The following is a 23,865-nucleotide window of genomic DNA, read 5'->3' on the forward strand; positions in this document are numbered from 1 at the left end:
TGGCACATTTCTCCTAAATTGAGATTTTCTCTTTCTCCCTCTCTCACCTGTCAATCTCCTCATTTGAATTCCATGCTGTCACTTGTCACTTGGCCACTCAAGCTTAACATTGCTGTCATCAATCGCCCACCAGGTGTCCTTAGAGTTCCACAATGAGCTTGACCCCTTGATTAGCTCATTTCCTGATGATGGCTCACCGCTCTTCGTACTTGCCGACTTCAACCTCCCGACGCCTGCCTTCGATTCCTTTCTTTCCAACTCTCTCTTTCCCCTCCTTGCCTCTTTTCACCCCACCTTTCCTAGTCACCTCCCACTCACAAGGCAGGCAACACGCTTGACCTCATCTTTACTAGAGGCTGTTTGCCTACTAATCTTACTGCAACCCCCCTACTTTGTTTCCTTTTCTGTGCCGCTTTCCTCCAACCCTAGCCACTCAGCCCCTACCCAGATGGTCACGCACTGTTGCAATCTTCGCTCTGTATCTCCTGCTACTCTTTCCTCTTCTATCCTATCATCTCTCCCTCCTGTCTCCTGATTCTGCCTCTTCGACCCTACTCTCCTCCCTTTACGTATCCTATGACTCGCACTGTCCCCTTTCTTCCAGGCCGGCTCAGCCCTCCCCTCCTGCTCTGTGGCTGAGGCTGCGGGCAATTGAGTGAAAATGGAGGAAAACTAAACTTCCGGAGAACCTATCATCCTTTCACTCCTTCCTCTCTGCCCTGTCTTCCTCTGTATCCACTGCTAAAGCCACTTTCTATCCCTCTAACCCTAGGAAACTATTTTCCACCTTCTCCTCCCTCCTTAATCTTTCACCCCCCCTCATCCCTTTATGCGGATGACTTTATCTACAACTTTGAAAAGAAGCTTGACAACATCCTCATTCACTCAGCCTATTGAGTCCATGTGTCCCACTCACACGGAACTCCCCGACGCCTTGACCTCTCTCCAGATGAAATCTTGCGACTAGTGACACCTGGCCGCCCCACAATCTGCCCGCTCGACCCCATTGCCTCCTCCCTTCTCCAGATCATCTCTGGAGACCTCATTAACTCGTCCTTGACGAGTCCTCTCTTGCTATCCTTCTCAGAACTATTTTCTTGACCCTAACCAGTCAGGCTTCAAGATGGGTCACTCAACCGAGCCTGCTCTTCTCTGTGTCATGGAGGCTCTCCGCACTGCCAATACTGAGTCTCTCTCCTCTGTTCTCATCCTCCTAGATGTATCCGCAGCCTTCAACATTGTGATCCCTCAGATCCTCCCCTCCACCCTCTCATGGCTGTACACTTGGATTGCATCCTACCTGGCAGGCCGCTCCTACATGATGACACGGAGAGGATCTGTGTCTGCACCACGTACTCTCACTACTGGTGTCCCTGAGGGCTCGGTTCCAAGCCCTCTCCTCTCTAAGCCCTCTCCAAGTCACTCTGCTCCGTTATATCCTCACATGATCTCTCCTATCATTGCTATGCGGATGACACTCAACTACTTTTCTCCTTCCCCGTTCTGACACCCAGGTGGCGACACGCATCTCTACATGCCTGGCAGGTATCTCAGCTTGCATGTCGGCCCACCACCTCAAGCTCAACCTCGACAAGATGGAGCTCCTCTTCCTCCTTGGGAAGGCTTGTCTGCTCCCTGACCTCTCCATCACGGTTGACAACTCCATGGCATCCCCCTCCCATAGTTCAAAGAACCTTGGCGTGACCCTGGACAACACCCTGCTGTTATCTGCAAACATCAACGCAGTAACTCGCTCTTGCAAGTTCATTCACTTCAACATCAATAGAGTGCGACCCTACCATACACAGGAAGCGGAGCAGGTCCTAATCCAGGCACTTGTCATCGCATATCTGTATTACTGCAATTTGCTGTTGGCTGGGCTCCCTGCTGGTGCCATCAAACCCCACAATTTATCTAGAACGCCACAGCCTGCCTGGTGTTCAACCTTCCCAAATTCTCCCATGTCACCCCGCTCCTCTGCACACTCCACTGGCTTCCAGTCAAAACTCGTAAGACCATGGTACTTGACTAAGGAGCAACAAGAGGAACTGCCTCTCCCTACCTTCAGGCTTTACTCCAACTCTACACCCCAACCCGAGGCACTCTGTTCTAACACCTCTGGTATCTTGGCCATCCCGCCCCTACCCCCCAAAAAAATCATAATCCTGAACTAACACTAGCACTTGACTTTTTCCCCCTCCTTAGTAGCTCTGACCTTACTGATCTCTACCTTATTGAGGAAGAATGTACCACTATGACTGAGATATGTGGTTGTCCCATTTAGTTATCTTATCTTGAAACAGCGAATTCTGAGAGTGTGAATAATGCGACAAAAGTGTGCTTTTAATACAATACGTAGGCTAACACATACAACACAGAAATATGACAGTTTACAAATAACCTGCGGTTCAACAAAAACAATTTATCACAAAATTGTATTTCTATCCGCCCGCAGCATGAAATATTCCGAATGCGCTGCAGTGATCTCTGTCGGGACCCGCATTCACTCTCCTATGAGGCAACTGTTTTAGCGGATCAGTATGTCTGTGCAACCAATCAGTCATAGCGGTTAAGAAAAAATCCGAGTTGACATGACCACCGTCATCTATATCAATATCTATTTCTTGTTACGATGGATGTAGCTATGAATATAAACATAAAATCCTCATAGCCTACATGTTTAATTTATTCGGTAAAGCACATAGATGTGTATGAAACGAGCAAGCAAAAACGTTGAAACTGGTCGTGTGCCTTTTGAATTTTGTGTAACATCAATCAGTAGTCTAGTCAAGGAAGCATCATGCAGATTATATTGGTACACTCCAAAGACCAATACCATCGCCAAATGCCTTGAGTTGGTACCACCCAGCACATCCAGAAGGAAGTGTAGGTATTTCATACCGAACCCCTCCTTTGAGATGATGTCGACGCTCTCTCTACATCACGATTTCAATGGTAGAGTTGAACCGCTAAGGACAAAAAAGAGGTCGATTTAGTTACTACTATAAAACCAACATATAATCACTTTTGCAACGAACTGTCAAAATGAAGACTAGAAGTGACGTGTTTCACTGTAACTAAGCCTAAAACATCTGTTTTTCGAATATGTTTCTTCTTCGTGGAAGTTACTATTTAAAGGTGGCTTCAATGCTGTGAAAAACAATTGTACTGCACTAGAGTACAACAATTTATATTCCCAAAATGTAGCATGTATTTCTTTATAATAGGACTCTTATTTATTTTTTTAATAATCCGGGATCGTGCTGCCAACATAATATCCCGCTGCCAAGAGAACAGTAATGGAAACTGCATAGTACAACATACATACACGAGAGAATGTTCCTACCTGTCCTCCGATATTTTTTTTACAGAACTGCAAGATAATTAATTGAAATATAAACTTTTTTTAAAGGGTGGGCACATCAGTATAAACTATGTTAAACTGATGAATTAATGTTTGCACAACTCAAAAATGTCATACATCCTAATAGGTTCTCTCCCCTATTTTCCTTCATTGGAACCTTCTGGGTTGGCTGGAGCGGTTGGACCAGTAAAATACCATAAAATACTTGTCATTTTTCTAAAATTCGTGGCATTTTCATGAAGGCCAGTAGTCAATTCCACCGAATGCTAAACTTTATACCAGGAGGATTATGACCTACGAAGGGGAAAACAGATGAAAAAACTGAAAATATTTGTTGCATCAGTGATAATATCAGGCTGTTTTATATAATTGAAAATTGTTATATGCACACAGAAAAACATTTAATAGATTGTTTGTGATAGAGGTGGATGCAAATCTACTATTGTAGTGCCCTGGTCATTGTCATGAAATTGTTATATTACCAGTCTTGTTGAAACGTTTTTGAAAATGTCTGACTGTAGCCAAACCATTTTGATTGATAGCCTTCGCATGTTGTGATTGAGTTTATAGCTTTATGAACATAGACCTAAACTATAATATAGCTTCTGATCCCAATTGATGCTACTTCTTCAGAACAAGCGTAATATACATATTGGTCACACGTATGTTTGTTTGTCTGTTTCTGTTTTCATTTGGGAGGTAACTGTTACACAAAAGCCTTATTATCATCTCAAGCAGAGAGAAGAGGCATCGCATTATTCCACGTTTACAGCTCCTGTGCGATTGGCTCCCCCGGTGCGCACGTACACCAATGGGATGACGAGAGGCGCAGTTTAAAAAGGAAGCCGCGAAGACATTTCCGCTTATCCAAAACAAAACAAACGGGCAAGCCCAAAGATATCGGACAAGAGAACGGTAAGCTGCACTCATATGACCACTAGCCACCAAACGGTGAGTAATTGACAGTAAGTTTGCACATTTATTAGCAATGTAAATATCTTGCTCTCGCTTTTGAATGACAAAAGCCATCCCCGCTAGCTAGCAGCGGGATATCTGTAACCTTATACAGGCCTCCCTGGAGTAAAAAGGCTGCTAACTAGTCATGCCTTCCACCAACCAAACCAAAGATGATCTGATCGAACTTGGACGCTGTCCTCACTAACGTTACTCTCGGGTTGTCATAAACCTCAAGCGTATTTGGACTCCCTGATAGTTGATAATGACTAGCCGAGGTAGAAAATTGTCTGAAATGTCTGTTTAGCTAGCTAACAGGATTTTACTAATTACCACTTGCCCAAACAGGAAATGGCTTCAATCTTCACTGAGAGAAATGCAACCCTCCATACACCTGCCCTGAAGATGCGCCAGCGGTTGCAATCTGTTCCAGGTACTCTGCCTTTCTTACAATTGTCAATTATTTACCTTCGTTTGTCTGTTTCATAATCAAGGCTACATTTGGTGTTTAAACCACCATGAGAACACATGCACTTCTGTTACCATCTGAGACAGTAAAATGTAAACGATTGTCCCTGATTGTTAAGTGTATACTTTGCTCAACCTATTTACCACTTAAAATATATGCTTACAGAGAACCTCTTGAAGACTCCTGTAACTGGAAAAAAGTTTCATGCTCCTTTACAGTCTGGTCGTAAGGCTTTGGGGGCAGTGAACAAGATCCCATCAATGCCAGCTGGAAATGGACAAGAGAAGAACAAACTCCTTGAGGCACAGGTCATAAGCTCACAATTTGACAAATTATTTTTGCTAGGTGATGTGTGCCTAGATCTGTATAGTAATCATGATTTTTCTCTCTTCAGGAAACAAAAGTTAAAACCCTCCCTCAGACCAAAGTAGAAGAATACCCAGATATTGAGAGGTTTATCCCCTATGACCCACTTGGTAAGTTTACTCTGGTGTTTTACCCTTTGATATCCTGCCACCTTTCTGATAACCACCCACTAACTTTTTTAACTTTGTGGTTCTAGAGTTTGAGAACTATGTCATCCCAGAGGATGTGGTTTGCCTGAGTCATCTTGTGCTTCCTGGACTGGTACGTCTCCCAGAAATGCCATCTCTGCCTGAAGAGGACTTTGAAGTGCTTGAGACATACACATGTATTTCTCCGTTGAAGAACCTACCACGCTCAGGTTCGTTTCAGGATTTGGGTTTCAATTAAACTGGAATTGTCAGTTTGTCATTTCAGTTTCTTTCTTTTATTTTCCTCAGACAATTGTGCTATGGAATTGGATGCATTTCTTCAAACTATCAACAAGCTGACCATTGACCTGCCCCCAGAGATGGATGAATACTGAGTCTATAGCTTTGTACAGTTTTTCACCTACTGTTTCTTTTTTATCAATAAAGTTTGTTCATGAAATCCTGACTAGTGTTACTGATTCATTTCATGTGTTGCATTGGCTGATGCAAATCTGACACTTATTTTGGGATTATTGCATACCTATTCAAGGTGTATCATTTAGGATGTGTGAGCAGTACTTTAACTGGTCCAAGACTTGTCTGTGCTGCGGTTTTGCTAACTATGGTCACTGACGCCCCAATGACCATGAGTTGGCAAGACTGTGGGAACAGAACTGGGGCCAAGCTAAGGTATTTCATGTAGACTACACTGACACAAGTTAATGTTAGGTGTGGACTATACCAAGTACATGATCTAGCATAATCTATGCAAAGTGTTTAAGATCTTCAGTTTCTTGGCAATTTATCGCATGGAATAGTCTTAATGTCTCAGAACTAGAATCGACTGACTGGTTTAAGAATGGTATTTTCTGGCTATTTTGAGCCTGTAATCCAACCCTCAAATGACCTCCAGACACTCAACTAGTCGAAAGGCCACTTTAATTGCTTTAATTAGCACAAGGTTTCAGCTGTGCCAACAATTGCAAAAGGGTTTTCTAATTAGCATTTGAAAATAAACTTAGGTTAGCTAACACAACATGCCATTGGCACACAGGAGTGATGGTTGCTGATAATGGGCCTCTGTACAACGATCTAGATATTCCATTCAAAATCATGTTTCCAGCTACACTAGTAATTTCTTACACTCTTCTGATCGGGGATTGTAATAAACAAATGTGCTTATTCAAATGTAAGTGACACCACACTTTTGAATGGTAGTGTATATTGTGCATATATATAGTACTTTAATTTAAAGCAGTCAATACATTACCAAACAAGATATTTAATCATAACCCTCAGCCCATCGCACCTATCACCATAGACCATCTTTAGGTTTCCATGTGCCATGTATTTTTCAATTGTGCTGTGATTTACAATTTTTTTAACCTTACAATCGTATTGTATCCCCAGATTGTGCGCTAAAGAGAAACCTTTACGAGTATATTTATTGACCGACTATGGCTTTCCAAATCACCGAACACTGCTATTTGTATTAACCCATTTAAACCCGAATTTTCCCCAGACATAAATCTCCAAATCAAGTGTCATTAGTAACACTGAGGTAATCAATTTTATTAAATTTGAATGAAAAAGTATTTTATGGTCGGTCACAATTGTCACGTATACTAAATTAACATATTTCTCCTATGCAGTTATCAAAGATCTTATAAATTCCAACCCAGTTAACACATTTAATACTGTCACTGGCAGTCCCCAGCATTGCCTCAAGAATGCTCCGTCACATTCTAGTGTGACTATTTTACACATCAAAAACCCTTATACAACACGATATGAATAATGAGAGCAAAGACAAAACCAACGTATTTCAACATTGTTACTTTCGTGCAACATGTATTGAAACAATATTGTAACTTTATTGTAACATTTAAACTTGTACATTAGTGCAATATTCATTGTGACATTTTAGTGCAACATTCACTAACTGTATAGCAGTCGTGTGATTCATTCCCACTGAACATAAAGGTAACATTTAAAATAGAGGTAGCCTGTAGAATATGCATTCAAGAAGAGGCTCTATATATATATATATATATATATATATATATATGAGGTAGGCTTCAGAACCAAGTGCAATATTAGTTTTGAACTATGATCAGTCAGTCCTGGTATATCTACTGTCATACAGTATGTCTTGAATCAATTGACTTTTTTTTCCAAAAATATTTCAGTCATTTTGATTGTCTTGATCGTCAACTTTTATTTTCTTCCTAGTCCGTTGTTCTGCTTCTCCTCACCCTTTATCAACTTTCCTATTTTTCTTTTATTGTCTTTTTCAGCCCTTTTTTCATTCGTTCTCATCTCCTTTTCTACTATCCATGGTATATCTTGAAGCCCTCAATGTGCAGTGGCGCTTTGCATTTCTCACATGCATAGGTAGTACGTTTGTCACAATGACGGCTTCTCCTGAACCAGTGCATCGTGTTGATTGGCCAGTGAGAAGCTTTGTTATATCTTGCCTGATCTTCAACAGTAGCGGCCAGTAAAGATCTCCTTCTGTGGCTCAGTGGTTTCGTGCCAAACATTTGCATTTTTGGGCTGAATACTATGTGTTTTGGAATCACATCGGTGGCAGGCTTCTTCGATCATTTGAACCCTCAATCTTTATTTTTGACCACCTGCAGCTTTTCTATTGGCTCTTCTGGCTGACCCCTATGGCTTGTAGAGGCCCTTGGCTCTTCTGACTGGACCCTCTGGTGGGTAGAGGCCCTTGGCTCTTCTGACTGTACCCTCTGGCAGGTAGAGGTCCATTATCAACAATGGAGGGGGTGGGCCATAATCACTGATAACGTTGTTCCTGTCATGATCAGTTTGTATAGGTTCAGCATATGCATTCAACAGCCTGGCTGGCAAATGGCCTGTCCATAGTCCATATCTGACCCATCGCTATCACAATCACTCAGGACAGCATCTTTCTCATTTTGAGGGATAACTGCAATGTTGCATGCCTTGTCTGGGCAGTCACCTAGATTAAACATATCCAGAACTTGACTCAAAGTGAAACTAAAAGAAAGAACAGAGTAGAAAGTTAGGTAAAACAATAAGATGGTATGTGTATAACTATGTGTATACCAAGATGCACTGTGTTATCCCCCCGGTCACTATTGTTGCCGTCAACATGTTTACACATTCTATAACCACACTGAACAAAGTTGAGTAATTACAAATGTAATATATCAATACTAGACACCTTAAAGATGATGTGTACCAAAAATCTTTGTCCTATCTTTATGTTAACATACTTTACTAACCTGTTGTTTGGGAGCTTTGATGCAGCCATCCTCTTCTCATGGTGCAACCAGGAAGTAAACAGCTCTGGTCATGTGACAATTTACAATAAACATGTGACACTGCACATCATTCATTGAGACCCTTTATTATTTCAATATTTGCTGTAAATACATTGATAGATCATTCAGTAAAAGATTTAGAGCCATATAACATCAAATGCTTTCCACAAGCTTTCTCAGTTCTGCCCACAAATGTTATATGGGATTGAGGTCAGGGCTTTGTGATGGCCACTCCAATACCTGGACTTTGTTGTCTTTAAGCCATTTTGCCACAACTTTGGAAGTATGCTTGGGGTCATTGTCCATTTGGAAGACCCAGTTGCAACCAAGCTTTAACTTCCTGACTGATGTCTTGAGATGTTGCTTAAATATATCCACATCATTTTCCTTTGTCATGATGCCATCTATTTTGTGAAGTGCACCAGTCCCTCCTGCAGCAAAGCACTCCCACAACATGATGCTGCCATCCCCGTGCTTCATGGTTGGGATGGTGTTCTTTGGCTTGCAAGCCTCCCCCTTTTTCCTCCTAACATAACAATGGTCATTATGGCCGAACAGTTCTATTTTTGTTTCGTCAGACCAGAGGACATTTCTCCAAAAAGTACGATCTTTGTCCCCATGTACAGTTGCAAACTGTAGTCTGGTTTTTGTATGGCCATTTTGGAGCAGTGGCTTCTTTCTTGCTGAGCGGCCTTTCAGGTTTTGTCGATATAGGACTCGGTTTACTTTAGATACAGATACTTTTGTACCTGTTTACTCCAGCATCTTCACAAGGTCCTTTGCTGTTGTTCTGGGATTGATTTGCACTTTTCGCACCAAAATACGTTCATCTCTAGGAGACAGAACACGTCTCCTGAGCGGTATGATGGCTGTTTGGTCCCATGGTGTTTATACGTGCGTACTATTGTTTGTACAGATGAACCTGGTACCTTAGGGCATTTGCAAATGGCTCCCAAGGATGGACCAGACTTGTGGAGGTCAACAACAATTTTTCTGAGGTCTTGGCTGATTTGTTTTGATTTCCCCATGATGTCAAGCAAAGAGGCACTGCGTTTGAAGGTAGGCCTTGAAATACATCCACAGGTACACCTCCAATTGACTCAAATTATGTAAATTAGCCTATCAGAAACTTCTAAAGCCATGACATCTTTTGGGGAATTTTACAAGATAACTGAAAATATTTAAGATTTTTTTTTCTCCCTCATCACATCAATTGTGTTGGAAATATGCAGATTTCCAAGTTGTTACATGGTAGGGTAGACCAGTTTATACCGGTTCTAACCAGAAAATATTTTCTGTGTTTTTCTGGTTAACCAAGGAGAGTAAAATCTTAACCCATCACAGAGTATTCAGTACAAGGTTCTATGTTGTAAAGGTAACCCTCAGGACTCTGATTCATGCAATCCGTGATCAAATCTTGGTAGGACCTACCATGTGAATTACTCTCCCTCGTGGAACTAGAATATAGCTGTCCTATGATTGTTGTCAGTTGGAAGTATTTGCAACACGTGAAGGAATGACAGTCGACATTTGCAAATTAAAACGCAGGAATATTTTTATGTACAATTCCCAAGTGGATTCAGAATGCGGTTCTATGGTGTAATGGTTAGCACTCTGGACTTTGAATCCAGTGATCCGAGTTCAAATCTCGGTAGAACCTTCCTAGATTTTGTGCTGAATTATTCACATCGCCTTCCAATCATCTCATCTCCAGCTATTCATCCCGTGAACAAATGACAGTAAAATCTGAACACTTCAGTAATTACTCTGTATAGAGTTCTATGTTGTAATGGTTAACACTCAGGACTGAATCCTGCGATCCGAGTTCAAATCTCGATAGGACCTGCCTTCATTATGCAGTGACACACTCCTCTCCTGTCAACTTTGAAGGCACAGTCAATTTAGTGTATGTACACTTCTGACCCACTGGAATTGTGATACAGTGAATTCTAAGTGAAATAGTCTGACTGTAAACAATTGTTGGAAATATGACTTGTGTCATACACAAAGTAGATGTCCTAACCGACTTGCCAAAACAATAGTTTGTTAACAAGAAATTTGTGGAGTGGTTGAAAAACGAATTATGACTCCAACCTACGTTTATGTAAACTTCCGACTTCAACTGTAAGTCAAGCAACGTGTATAACAGTGCCATCAGTAAAACGACAGCATACAACTCTGCGACACATTTCCAATCCTTACCAGGCGGATGCGCATTGGAGTTTGGATCTGAATCAACTAATAATGATAATGGACAAGAGTGGGTGTGCGGGCATTCCCTGCCTGTACGGCTAATTATGCTTCGACAGGAAGATCAAGGAAGCAGAGACAGCCAGAGGTGTGTGAGACCAGCAGTAACGCATCTCAGAGCTGAAAGACTTACTATTGAACAACTCGTCCGGTGGATTTGTGTTCTTTTACCAATATGTTCCAATGCGTCTTTAATAAGGGAAGTTGCTTGGATGTTTGGGCTCTGGACCCCGTGCAGCACGCACGGATGGTGTCTGTTGTAGATGGAAACTATGAAATCATCTGAAGGGCAACGCCGCAGAGGAGATGGAGCTTCTTAACACTTGGGACAATGCGCACGTTAGGGTGCGTTTGCAAAACCCCAATAACAACATTGCGTGCAGTGCCACGCTCGTGCCCAAGTCAGAATTAAGTGACGAGAGAGACGATCCAGTCTACTCAGATCGGACTCGGAGGAATGGCAGATGGCGCGGGTCATCTAAGGAGTTATATTCCCCCATCCTTGTCTTTTGTGAGCAAAAGTTAAAGGTCAGATGGCCACACAAAGGTACTTTTTTTCACGCAAAATCAAGTGTCTTTATCACGAGTCATAGCTTGTAGACTTTCACGCATTTGCGCTTTTACGCATAGTATGCTAAGCCACTTAAGCAATAAGGCCCGAGAGGTGTGGTATATGGCAAATATACCATAGCTAAGGGCTGTTCTTACACAGGACGCAACAATGAGTACTCGGACACAGCCCTTAGCCGTGGTATATTGGCTATATATCACAAACCCCCAATGTGCCTTACTGCTATTATAAACTGGTTACGAATGTAATTAGACCAGTAAAACTAAACGTTGTCATAACCATGGTATACGGTCTGATAAACCACGGTCTGCAGCTTTCGGGGCTCGAACCAACCAGTTTATAATTGGTGAATAACCAATCTGATTATGAGAGCACAGCAGTGGAACCGTTTCTTGCACACAACAAGTGTGTTGTTTTAGACTTGATTGTATTTAAAAATGTTATTTCATTAAATAAAACCTTTATTGACGGCATGCACAAGTCTGCTCTTTGATCAAAAATGAGTTATGCTGATTTTGTATAAGCTAGAGACGTTAGAACTAGAGACGTTAGATAAGGCCAGATTCGGTGTGGTATATGTCCAATATATTATGGCTAAGGGCTGTTGTAAATCAGGACACAGCGAGGAGTGCCTAGATACAGCCCTTAGCCATAGTATATTGTCTATACACTCTATACCATAAAATCCAGAGCTCTATTGCTATTTACTGGTTACCAAAGTAATTAGACAGTCATTAGAAGCAAATCATATGGTCTGATATACCACAGCATTCAGGGCTCGAACTAACCAGTTTATAATTTAAAAACACACAAACCATTGTGAAAAGGGCCTTACACGCCTCTTCCCCAGGAGGCTGAAAAGATTTGGCATAGGCCTTCAAAGTTCAACAGCTGCACCACCGAGAGCATCTTGACTATCCACCGCTTGATATGGCAACTCCTTGGCATCAGACCGCAAAGCACTTAAGTGTAGGCATGCTGCCCAGTACATTACTGGGGCCAAGCTCTCTGGCACAGGTAGTCAGAGGAAGGCCCTAAAAATTGTCAGACTTCAACTACCCATATCAGGCTGTTCTCTCTACCGTACAGAACGCAGTACTGATGCACCAAATCTGGACCCAACGGAACCCTGAACAACTTCTACTCAAGTCATAAGACCGCTAAATAGTTAATTAGCTACAGAACCATCTGCACCAACTCTTGACAAATCACATGCGGTGCAGGTACTGCTCATCTATTCTGTTGCCTAGTCACTTTACACCTACCTAAAATGTACATGGATACCTCAATTACCTTGTATTCCTGCAAATCAACCCAGTACCCCGAGTATATAGGGAAGTCGTCATTAGTCATTGTATATTTATTCTTTGCGTTAAAGTAAGCAGACCATTCAACCCTTTCACAAGGTCATACATCTTTTACTAGCTTACATTTTGGGTTATGCCAAGTAAACATTCCAAAGGAAATCTGAATCGTCAACAAATTACACGGACAGGGTGCCTAGTTAGTAATTTAGCCAATTCCCAGTGACCCTTACTTGAGTGGGATGCCTTCTTGTAATCAAATGTAGAGCATTGCGCTAATGTCAACAATGTCATGAAGTAGGTAACACCAGTATGATGCATGGCTGGCAAACCTTGGGGATAAGAGACACTTGCTTGCACTGGAAGCATTTAAAAAGCATTTCCAGAGTAAAGGACGAATTGAGGTTAGACAAACTCAACCACATCTCGTTTCGCAAATCTTTTATTGTTAAACACGCGCATAACCTGACAATTTGTACAAAAAGACTGCCGTTCAAGATAGTGTGGCTTTCCTCTCCAGGTTCTAGCAGGTGGTGGCCTTGGCAGGTGAAGATGCTGTGAACGTTGGAGATCTGAAGACCTGTATATTTACAAGCCCAGCTTGGTCCTCCTCCAGTGTCTCCTCTTGGAGTTGTACCTGGAACACAGTGAAACCAAGAATAACGCAGACTGATAATACAACACAAGCAATCTCCATGGTGGCATTACATTGAAATCCAGTCAAGGGCCATAGTAGACCGTTTGTATTTAGGCTTGTTTAGTTGTAAACACCATATTGTTTCTTTACAATTTGTCTGAGGAGATGCATAAATCCAATTAAAGTCGTTTCACAAAACCAGACAATACTGACAAACTGCATTTGACTGGTAAAGCAAATCAACCTAATGCCATTTATTCCATATGCTCAAAAGCAAGGAAATGAGGCACAGCAGAAATAAGCCCCAACATGGCAAAAAGACATTCAAACATATTATTTGATAGGAACATAATTTCCTCGGTCAATGTGCTAAATTAACTTTTCCCAGTTGATGGCACCAGCACATGATTTGGGTACACCAATTTTGGGATAATAATGACTTGACCAGTGTCCCATAATGTACCTGCATTCCATGGAACAAGGCTAATAACGACTAGACATATTTTAAAGTAAGTAAAGGCTTGACATTAAAAGGTACATTTTCCTAGCGGCAACATCGGGCCAGTACCAACTGAAAGCTACTGGCGCCAAATGAAAAGAACACTGGCCTGGGAAAGCAGCTGATAATTTAAAATTCTCTTTATACTTGCGGACAGAGCAAGTAACGTATAACAACCTACCCTGCAAACACATTCTCAACAACCTCAAAAAGGGCGTTATTGCTAGCGATTTGAACAGTCAATCTACAGTTAAGTCCCTATTAATTATTTATTTTTAAATTCAGGTTTTATATTTTGGTAAATTCTGTTGAGGTTCCTTTTCATAAGTTGAAAAATTCCAAAAATGTGATGATCAAAGTCAGCAACACTTAAACCACATCAGAAGACCACTTTTGAGGTCTGAACAATATATTAAAGGAGAGTGTAGCTGCCCTCTCTAACGACCTACCTCATGCCCATATTGTTTTTTGTTTACTTTTTTGCACATCTGCACATCACTCCAGTGTTAATTCCCTAAATTGTAATTACTTCGCTACTATGGCCTATTTATTGCCTTACCTCATTACTCCATTTGCACACATTGTATACAGATGTTCTATTGTGTTATTGACTGTACGTTTGTTTATCCTATGTGTAACTCTGTCATTGTCGTCGCACTGCTTTGCTTTATCTTGGCCAGGTCGCAGTTGTAAATGAGAACTTGTTCTCAACTGGCCACCTGGTTAAATAAAGGTGAAATAAAAAAATTGAGCATCGCAAGAGACTGTTGTGTTTGGCTAGTAGTGTTTTTGTACTGTACAATGTCAGCTACATGTGATGGCAGAGTTAGCTAAACAATTGTCCAGCGATTAAAAGAAATCATGATATCATTCCGGCAGGTAGGCCTACTTTGCAGTCAACATTTAAATTGGGCAGTTGTTTTTGTGTGTGTGTGTGTGTGGGGGGGGGGGGGGCTTTAGAAATGTATTCAAACAGCGCATGACTGAATTGCACTTTACAAATATTCAACCAAGACTTCAAACCAAACTTTGAATACCTGGCCTGCATACAGTGTTGCATACACACCGCTGTTTGAATAAATATATAACAAATTGCAAATTGTGAACAAAAAATGGTGTTGAACTGTAACTCAAGTCAAACGGTCGCAGCTTTGAGCCCCGTCAGGCAAGTATGATACTGTAGTCGTAATTGCACTGTCATTACTAAGGAGAATCCTCATCACTGGTGATGTGACCAAGTGTGAACTCCAAAGCAGAATGTTACTCTCAGCAGGATTAATGACAGCACACCCACTGATTGGAGTACTGTAATTGCAGACCTGCTTTAGATGGTCAGAGGATCCAATCAGCACTAGTTAACAGACCATTTTATGCGTTGTATAGGATAGCGGGATGCTAGGAATGTAGCTACACACATACCTGATCTTGTTGCCAGTCTTCATTCTGATCCACTGTGGGATGGGCCTGTTCTGCTTCTGTTTCTTGGCGAGAAAGCGCTTGATCCTGAAAGTCTTGTGGGACGACTGAAATTAAGAGGATGGAGCTGCGTTAGTTAACTAGGGTAACATACATCACATGCAAACCTACATTTCCTTCATGGCATACTGCACTTACGTTAGGTAAACCTGCCAACTAACTCGTTTCACTTCAGTTACAGCTAGATTACTATAGGCAGAAAAGTCTTGACGGCAGGAAGTATACTTCTTGAAGTAAAGTAAATTTGATCGACAACACGGCCACACGCTACTAAAACGTTACTTTTTATGAATTCAATACTACTATTGAAGACAATATAACGGCTTTCGGTGTTGCCGTTAAAAACACTTTCTACAAATGGCATGAACAATAATCAATTTCGCTCATGTAGACAAGGATGTTATAAGATTTTACTTTACCATTTTGTCCGCAGTCCTTACACCCCAATGGCGGAGGCCGAAGAGAAAGAAGGAGGGGAAACGTTGGTGATGTAGGCAATCCCAACCAAGCAAAGTGTAGAAAAGTCTTGCGCTTCGTGCACACAGCGTCATCAAGTGGACCACTCCCGAATTGCATTAACATGACGCTTCTGTACCACTTGTGAAAATGTATTAGTTAATGGTTCTCTCAAATTGTATTTACAGTACAGTTTGTCATAAAAACCAATCTGGAATGTTGAATAAATACCATACACAACTTAAAACAATATTTTCTTTATTATGCTCATTTGTAACTCTTGTTTAGCGAGGCTACATCAATCATGAAACAAATTAGAGTATAAATATATATATGCTTATTCCAATTAGAATGTTACTGTAGCATTGTTTATGTATGAAGATGTATATGCGTACAATGTAGAAGGCCACAACTTAATAGTCACCCATTAGGGGTTGCGTGCAGCCTCAAGTCAAGGCATAGCTCACAGTTCTAGATTTATAAATGAAATGGCTTTTTAATTCCCCTGAATTGTTGAATGAAATAACATAGCTTAATATTGTTTTTACCCGTACAGAGTATTAAGGACTTGTTGGGGAAATAGACATTTGTTTTCTATGTGTACAAACCTAAAATATACCTCGTTTTTGAAAGAAGCAACAGGATATATTTAAACCAGTAGACTTCTACACTGTTGATAAATTAAATAACATATTGTATGTTCTTTTTTTGTTTAAACGTATGAACAACTAATGAGGGTGAAAGCCTATTCAATATAAGAACTGTACTTCACAACTGTGTAGCAGACTGTGTACCAATACTGTAGTAAGGTCACTTTAAATTCATGTGGTCCTAGAGCGTTGGCTTTGTCTCATTTTAGTTTACCTTTATTTAACTAGGCAAGTCAGTTAAGAACAAAATCTCATTTTCAATGAATGCCTCGGAACAGTGGGTTAACTGCCTTGTTCAGGGTCAGAACAACAGATTTCTACCTTGTCAGCTCTGGGATTCAATCTTACAACCTTTCAGTTACAAGTCCAACGCTCTAACCCCTAGGCTACCTGCCGCCCCATAGCCAAACTCCTGCAAACATTAAAGCGCCAACTTTCCATTGCTTTTCTCCATAAACAAAATTAAAAGAGGGACACCATGGTCACATCCCGTCCTCTGGTTGGGAGTGGGAGGACAGGATGTGGCTCTGCAGGAGAAGCACTACTGCAACAGCCTCTCTGGTACCCGTTTGCTTGGCTCAGAGAAGATTCCTCTCAATCGTTTGATCATTCTTTATTTGTGGTCATTTTCTTATCCTTCAACTCCCTTCTCTTGGTCTCGCTCTGACTTTCGCTCCCCAGCATGAGATTCTCCTCCTCGGTTCCTTGCACCTGGCTGGTATAGCTGAATGGCAGGCCGATCCTGATGCACAAGGGAACGAAATCGCTGTGGTTAAGAGACTAAGAAAAAAAATACACAAAACTATTAAGGAATGTGATCAGATCAACATAGGAAATCAGGAGAAAAGGGAACAAATGTAATAGAATATCCCAATTAACCCAATGAATTGATTGAGTAGGAAAAATGCTTATTTGACTATATACTAAGAAAGACTGAAGTTATTACCTTGTTTCTTAAACAATCTCTTTTAGCTTTCTCCTCCCTCAGGGTTTCTTCTGACTTTTTAGGCTTATCAGTATGGCTTGCGGAGTCCCCGGCATTCTCGCCCCTTCTCTTTTCCCAGACACGATCTTCTTTCTCCCTTTTCCCTTCTTCCGCTCGCTTTCTGTAGGAGTTCTCTCCATCGTGCCTCTCCCTCCTCCTTCGCCTATCCTCGTCTTGGCGTCTGATGCGCTCCTTCTCTTTCTGACGCCGCTCCCTCTCTTTGTCTCGTTCGCGGTTTCTGTCCCTTTCTAGGTCACGCTCTCTGAAGTCTTTGTGTCCATCTTCATCAGCTCTGAAAGACAAGAACTTTTACATGAATACAATGTAAGCCTTTATGTTAAAGACCGGTAACATTAAAGAGATTAATGGTGATGACCCCTCACCGTGATACCCTGTCCCCCCTGGTTTCGAAGTTTTGGCGTTTCGTCATATCAGGACACCCTGGAGCTCTGTCGTCTTTCATCTTGTCCTTCTCAGGTTTCTTTAACTTCTCCACATCATCTCCTCTGTCTGGTTTTCTCAAGAGCTGAACGGAGAAAGAAAACAGATAAACATGAAAAGAGCAGTCTGTTATTCTTCGGGATCACCTGTATCATACAGTCAAGTAGTTTGACAGGATTTCTTCTCCTTTCCATACCTTGATTTTTGGCACCTCCTTTGCTTGGTCTTTATCCTTCTCAGAAGGTTTGTCTCCTTTCTTGAACTTCTCTGCTTCTTTGCGCTTTCTCCTGTCCTCCTCCCTCCACTTCCGACGTTCCTCGTCCCTCAGGCGCTTACGTTCGAGTTCTCGTCTCCTCCTTTCCTCTTTCTTTTCCTCACGGATTCTCTGACCATCAGCAGACAAAAGCCATATGAATAGTCTATCCAGCCTCATATCATGCAAGAACACAGCTAAAATATATAATTATTTCCTACAGGCTACACATACCTGTTTGTTCTTTAAGAAGTCCAAGAGGGGAGTCATTTTCTTAGCTTGGGGGGGGGGGGGGTAAAATCATGAAATATCCCTTTCACAGGGAACACTACTTGATTTCGCATTGACACGCATCTAGAGTGTTTCAACTGGCTTGGATGTCAACCAAACGTAACCAGAAAATATGTTTACATACCTACTAGTTCCTTTGTTTTAGCCTCTATTTCCTCCAGTAGAGTCTCAGGGGTGGATGTAAACTTTTCATCATCGCCATTATAAATCTCCAGGAATTTCTTGTAATCAGCATCTAAAAGAACAAAGTGTCTCAGTGGGACTTTCGAGCTCGAGGATCTAAATGGTGTTCAATTGCAACCAACCATAAAATGCCTCATGTAACATTCACCTTCATCTATTGTTCCACTTTTAGCATCCTTTTTCTTACTCCTTCTTTTGGCAATCTTTTGAAAAGGAGCAAATTCAACAATGGCTGGATACTCCTGCCCTGTTAAACAAAATAAGCCACAGCATTAACGCACAAGGCAATCAAAAGCTGCTGCAATAGCCTAGGCTAATATTGCGTGGTTGTTATTAGTTCTAAGCTATTAGTGCTTTGAGGTTGGTTCGGTTAAATTATTTTAAAGAATCACGGTTTTCCATTTTGATTTTAAAAAACAAACATTTTATGACATTAAATTCATTGTGAAATTCAATTATTTTAAGTTTTTCAAATTGAGAGTTCCAAAGACAAAAACAATTAACATTAAGTTGTCAAAACATTGAAAATATTCCATTGTCTGTCAGGTCCACATTGGGTAGACATGAATAGAAAAGTAGGAAATAATAAAAAGATTTAGGTTGTGTATATTATTTATTTTTTGACTATTATTTTTAATTCCTTAAAGTCATCATTTCAGCTCAAGCAGAAGCAGCCAGCCCGGACCATATAATCTCTGCCTGTGCTCCACTTACTGTACTGTCTTTACTCATCCTATTTAGCTAGGCTTGCCTGTAAGTATTCTGCAGAGCTGTCTGACGAAATAATTTTACAAGTGCTTTAAAGTAGATTAGACGTGCTTTCACGAACTGTCAATCTCCCTCGCCGTTGTGTACATTTCTCTCTCATGCGGTCTGTGTTTATCTAACGTAGCAGGTGTAAGGATATCTGTCACCGTCTGAAAGGGGGGGGGGGGGGACAGGCGCAATGGATTATGGTCATTGTAATAAATTACCGCATTTCTGCGCCGAGCTAGGTTGAATATTTGCGTGATGGAAACTACAACTCCCTTCCACCCAGTGTCCCAAATAGTTTGACAATTTGTCTCATGAATTATTTGACTTCTCTCTAGAGAAACGCTACATTGGGCTCACAAAAAAACAAAACGGAATTAAAATAATTTAACAGACGTCAGCCAATTAGTTGTTTAATAACCAGGAAAATCAATGTTGGTTTAATGCTCAACACTTAGATGTCAATAGCTTATTGAAATTAAATGAATCACACCTCCATTATCAACGAACACATATCCATCAAACCGGTCTCTGAAAAGTACAATATCTTCCTGAATCTTGAAGTTGATGTATGCTCTGGCGAAGACATGGGGGTACATGCTGTATAAGAAGAAAAACTAAGTAAGTAACCAGGGAACCAAATATGTGATTCTGACTGACAATCGTTCAGACTATACGCACCTGCTGTCATTGGAGAAAAATTCTAAGTAGTCCACTTCTGGAAGCGGCTGCAATTGCTCCTCCAGTTCCTCCTTGGTTATGCTTGGAGGCAAACGTCGGATAATGATCTGTGGCACTCAAATGTTAACTTATCAAGATAATAGCCAAGCCAGATAGTTACAATAGCAGATTCAGCCTCTTAAGCGTTGGTTAACGGTAACTAGCTAGTTTAGCTGACTATAACAGGTTTACTAACTTAGACATATCGGTTAACGTTACTCTTCAATAGGCAACATTCAAAAGATAACTAGCTAACGAAGTTCAATTACAGGCTAATTACACCTGATCTACTAGCTAGCCAGCGATACAGGAGTAGCTTGCCAGATTAAATCCGTGTAGCTAGCCATTTTGGTTTAGCGAGCCAACTACAATAGCTGGTGTAACGGTACCTTCGTCATTACTTCTTTCTTCTCCTGCTTTGGCTTCTCCATTTTGTCAATGTTTTCGCATTTTATCTCCATCCTTTTCTCCCTCTGACGAGTATTTTCCCTTCCGTCTTTCGTATTTATGCCATAAACTTCAAGCAATCTGCAGACCTGTATAAACTTTTTTTAATTGCTTGATTGCTAACTTGCTGCTAGCTCTGTTTCTATCGGTCAACAACAAAAACTGCTTGTTGATTTGCTGCTAGGAGAGACGTTCTGCGACACTTGAAAGTGTGTTGCGTCAGTGATGGTGTGGGGTGGTGTCCACTAGTTACCACAGCCGCAAAGTTAAATTGGCTATATCGTAAACATTTATGAAAACAAAAATTCGCTTGTTTGCCTAACCTTAAATTATCAGTGTGGTTAGGTTTAAGTTTAAAATCTAAATTTAAGAAAGGGGGGTCGATAAGCAACAATGTGGTTTACTTTGGCCACAAATATTTACATATAATGTAAGACAGAGGATGCAAAGTACCAAGTAAATAACAGCAGTGTAGGTGTAAGTACACTGAACAATAATATGAACGCAACATGCAACAATTTCATATAATGAAAATCAGTCAATTGAAATAAATTCATTAAGCCCTACTCTATGGATTTCACATGACTGGCAATTCAGATATGCATATGTTGGTCACAGATACCTTCAAAATAAGGGACGTGGATCAGAAAACCAGTCAATATATGGTGTGACCACCATTTTCTTCATGCAACTTGACACATCTCCTTCACATAGAGTTGATCGGGCTGTTGGTTGAGGCCTGTAATCATGTTGTCCCACTCCTCTTCAATGTCTGTGTAGTTGCTGGATATTAACAGGAAAAAACTGTGGTACATGTCGATTCAGAGCATCCCAAACAGGCTTAATGGGTAACATGTCTGGTGAGTATGCAGGCCAAGGAAGAACTGGGACATTTTCAGATTCCAGGAATTGTGTACAGATCCTTGTGACATGGGGCCATGCATTATCATGCATGAAGCACGAGGTGATGGAGGCGGATGAATGGCATGACAATGGGCCTCAGGATCTCATCATGGTATCTCTGTGTATTCAAATTGCCAGCGATAAAATGCAATTGTGTTTGTTATCCGTAGCTTATGCCTGCCCACACCATAACCCCACCGCCACAAGGGGGCACTCTGTTCACAACATTGACATCAACAAACCGCTCGCCCACACAACGCCATACACGCTCTGCCATCTCCCCAGTACAGTTGAAACTGGGATTCATCCATGAAGAGCACACTTCTTCAGCGTGCCAGTGACCATCGAAGGCCACTGAAGTCAATTGCGATGCCAAACTGCAGTCGGTCAAGACCCTGGTGAGGGCAATGATCACGCAGATAAGCTTCCCTGAGACGGTTTCTGGCAGTTTGCACAGAAATTCTTCATTGTGCAAACCCACAGTCTCATCAGCTGTCCGGGTGGCTGATCTCAGACGATCCCGCAGGTGAAAAAGCCGGATGTGGAGGTCTTGGGCTGGTGTGGTTACACATGGTCTGCTATTGTGAAGCCTGTTGGACGTACTGTCAAATTCTCTAAAACGATGTTGAAGGTGGCTTATGGTAGAGGAATGAACATTAAATTCTGGCAACAGCTCTGGTGGACATTCCTGCCAATTGTACGCTCCCTCAAAACTTGACACGTCTGTGGCATTGTGTTGTGTGACAAAACTGCACATTTTAGAGTAGCCTTTTATTGCCCCATAAATAACCTTTTTGTGCATATGGAAAATGCATGGGATATTTTATTTAAGCTCATGAAACCAACATTTTACATGTTGGGTTGAAATTTTTGTTCAATATATGTGACTAGCTATGTAATTTATTGGAAAAGTATTATATTCTGTATGTAGTGCACTGACACTTCAATGCCATAGGATGGCGCTGTGATAGAAAATAAAAAAACAGCTTAAAGTTCATTAACGAATGACCGTCAACATTTTGGTAGCCTTTCTTAGCAAGTTAGCAAAGAAAACTGGCGTATTTGGCCGCCAGACACTCACATAAAACTGATTGACACATAAACGTGGTTGTCACTTGCTTCACCCACGTTGCAATTATGTGGTACGAAATTCTTCCCGGTCTTGGCGTCATGACTGCTTGTCTCATCCTTCCTGGGATTTTCACTAAGAGAATGTTGCTTACCGATGTTATGAATGAATGCAGTAGCTAGCTAAATATTCATTTTTCAACTGGTTGAAGTTATACCATTTTAACTAGTTTTGTATACTAGTAGTAAATTAGCTGCGTTAACACTTATTATCCTTAACCTTTGCTTAGGAAAAGAGAATCGCCAGGGTTCCATACCAGTGGTATCTGATGGAGAGAGACAGACGAGTGTCAGGAGTGGATTTGTATTACAAATCGAAGGTAAATAGCTAAGCAATTAATTCAAACGTCAATGCAGTAATTTAGTACTGTAACGTTATTACAATTGACCACCAGTCAGCCATTGCTTAGGCCTAACTAACTATTTCTTCTTTACAGGGATTTGAGAACATCCACTAATCCCAGATCTCACCTACGAATGGAATTATAATCTGTTTTAATTTGTTGTACATTAATAAAGTGCTGTATTGTCTGAATTAATCATTTTCTTTGTCTAGTTACTACTCATTATGTTGAAAACCTGACGAAAAAAACTAATTGGGTTTACAGTTCAGTGTATTCAATAGGCAATTGTAATTTATCTATTACTCCCAAGGAATTACTCCTATTCACTGATAATCATAACATGTTATGTCTGTCTGAACCAATGATGTGTATATACAGTACCAGTCAAAAGTTTGGACACCAACTCATTCAAGGGTTTTTATTTTTCCTATTTTCTACGTTGTAGAATAATAGTGAAGACATAAAAACTATGAAATAATACATATGGAATCATGTAGTACCCCCCAAAAAGTGTTAAACAAATCAAAATATATTTGAGATTTTAGATTCTTCTAAGTAGCCACCCTTTGCCAGCTTTGCACACTTTTGGGATTCTCTCAACCAGCTTCATGAGGTAGTCACCTGGAATGCTTTTCCAACAGTCTTGAAGGAGTTCCCACATATGCTGAGCACTTGTTGGCTGCTTTTACTTCACTCTGCGGTCCAACCCATCCCAAACCATCTAATTTGGGTTGAGGTCACGTTAAAGTGGAGGCCAGGTCATCTGATGCAGCACTCCATCACTCCCCTTCTTGGTCAAATAGCCCTTACACAGCCTGGAAGTGTGTTTTGGGTCATTGTCCTGTTGACAAACAATTGACAGTCCCACTAAGTGCAAACCAGATGGGATGGCATATCGCTGCAGAATGCTGTGGTAGCCATGCTGGTTAAGTGTGCCTTGGAATTCTAAATAAATCACTGACAGTGTCACCATCAAAGAACCATC

General features: G+C 41.1%; 3 protein-coding genes, 1 long non-coding RNA gene and 2 other non-coding genes across 9 annotated transcripts; 3 read left to right on the forward strand and 3 right to left on the reverse strand.

Moving 5' to 3' along the window:
* Positions 1-4,190: 4,190 nt before the first annotated feature.
* pttg1 (PTTG1 regulator of sister chromatid separation, securin) lies at positions 4,191-5,747 on the forward strand. Of its 3 annotated transcripts, none has more exons than XM_064972851.1 (6): positions 4,191-4,279; positions 4,667-4,751; positions 4,953-5,095; positions 5,182-5,263; positions 5,350-5,511; positions 5,591-5,747. In XM_064972851.1, exons 2-6 carry the CDS (start codon positions 4,670-4,672, stop codon positions 5,674-5,676), a joined length of 555 nt encoding a protein of 184 aa, XP_064828923.1. In that variant the 5' UTR covers positions 4,191-4,279; positions 4,667-4,669; the 3' UTR covers positions 5,677-5,747. The 3 variants fall into 3 exon arrangements, with proteins under 3 accessions (XP_064828923.1, XP_064828922.1, XP_064828924.1); XM_064972850.1 differs by having other exon boundaries at positions 4,227-4,315; XM_064972852.1 differs by having other exon boundaries at positions 4,235-4,329.
* A 4,430-nt stretch (positions 5,748-10,177) lies between these two features.
* trnaq-uug (transfer RNA glutamine (anticodon UUG)) lies at positions 10,178-10,249 on the forward strand. The gene has a single exon. It is a non-coding gene; the product is annotated as a tRNA-Gln (tRNA).
* A 2,891-nt stretch (positions 10,250-13,140) lies between these two features.
* On the reverse strand, positions 13,141-15,854 carry LOC135545992 (large ribosomal subunit protein eL39). The gene is made up of 3 exons (XM_064974044.1): positions 15,746-15,854; positions 15,270-15,373; positions 13,141-13,351 (listed from the first exon to the last, which is right to left on the reverse strand). Exons 1-3 carry the CDS (start codon positions 15,746-15,748, stop codon positions 13,303-13,305), a joined length of 156 nt encoding a protein of 51 aa, XP_064830116.1. The 5' UTR covers positions 15,749-15,854; the 3' UTR covers positions 13,141-13,302.
* Positions 15,043-15,176, reverse strand: LOC135546756 (small nucleolar RNA SNORA69). The gene has a single exon (XR_010456618.1). It is a non-coding gene; the product is annotated as a small nucleolar RNA SNORA69 (small nucleolar RNA).
* Positions 15,855-16,023: 169 nt separating the features above from the next.
* Positions 16,024-20,735, reverse strand: LOC135545993 (regulator of nonsense transcripts 3B-like). 2 transcript variants are annotated; one of them, XM_064974046.1, is made up of 10 exons: positions 20,448-20,735; positions 20,020-20,100; positions 19,832-19,938; positions 18,734-18,832; positions 18,527-18,637; positions 18,346-18,389; positions 18,055-18,243; positions 17,801-17,943; positions 17,379-17,709; positions 16,024-17,174 (listed from the first exon to the last, which is right to left on the reverse strand). In XM_064974046.1, exons 3-10 carry the CDS (start codon positions 19,935-19,937, stop codon positions 17,064-17,066), a joined length of 1,134 nt encoding a protein of 377 aa, XP_064830118.1. In that variant the 5' UTR covers position 19,938; positions 20,020-20,100; positions 20,448-20,735; the 3' UTR covers positions 16,024-17,063. The 2 variants fall into 2 exon arrangements, with proteins under 2 accessions (XP_064830118.1, XP_064830117.1); XM_064974045.1 differs by having other exon boundaries at positions 20,020-20,126.
* LOC135545994 (uncharacterized) lies at positions 19,875-23,065 on the forward strand. The gene is made up of 3 exons (XR_010456530.1): positions 19,875-19,959; positions 22,767-22,856; positions 22,974-23,065. It is a non-coding gene; the product is annotated as an uncharacterized LOC135545994 (long non-coding RNA).
* Positions 23,066-23,865: the final 800 nt, after the last annotated feature.

Source organism: Oncorhynchus masou, chromosome 9, assembly GCF_036934945.1.
Source record: "Oncorhynchus masou masou isolate Uvic2021 chromosome 9, UVic_Omas_1.1, whole genome shotgun sequence".
In the NCBI taxonomy this organism is placed as follows: domain Eukaryota; kingdom Metazoa; phylum Chordata; class Actinopteri; order Salmoniformes; family Salmonidae; genus Oncorhynchus; species Oncorhynchus masou.

Bases quoted from the DNA above. Each gene is read 5' to 3' on its own strand.
- pttg1 (XM_064972850.1), top strand. From the start codon at position 4,295: ATGACCACTAGCCACCAAACG. The intron at 4,316-4,666 runs GTGAGTAATTGA...TTGCCCAAACAG, and splicing joins TGACCACTAGCCACCAAACG to GAAATGGCTTCAATCTTCAC. The intron at 4,752-4,952 runs GTACTCTGCCTT...ATATGCTTACAG, and splicing joins GCGGTTGCAATCTGTTCCAG to AGAACCTCTTGAAGACTCCT.
- LOC135545992 (XM_064974044.1), bottom strand. The intron at 13,352-15,269 runs GTATGTGTGTAG...ACTGTGTTCCAG, and splicing joins AAGACTGGCAACAAGATCAG to GTACAACTCCAAGAGGAGAC.
- LOC135545993 (XM_064974045.1), bottom strand. From the start codon at position 20,519: ATGGAGATAAAATGCGAAAACATTGACAAAATGGAGAAGCCAAAGCAG. The intron at 20,127-20,447 runs GTACCGTTACAC...TGAGTGCCACAG, and splicing joins AGAAAGAAGTAATGACGAAG to ATCATTATCCGACGTTTGCC. The intron at 18,390-18,526 runs GTATGTAAACAT...CCCCCCCCCAAG, and splicing joins TAAAACAAAGGAACTAGTAG to CTAAGAAAATGACTCCCCTC.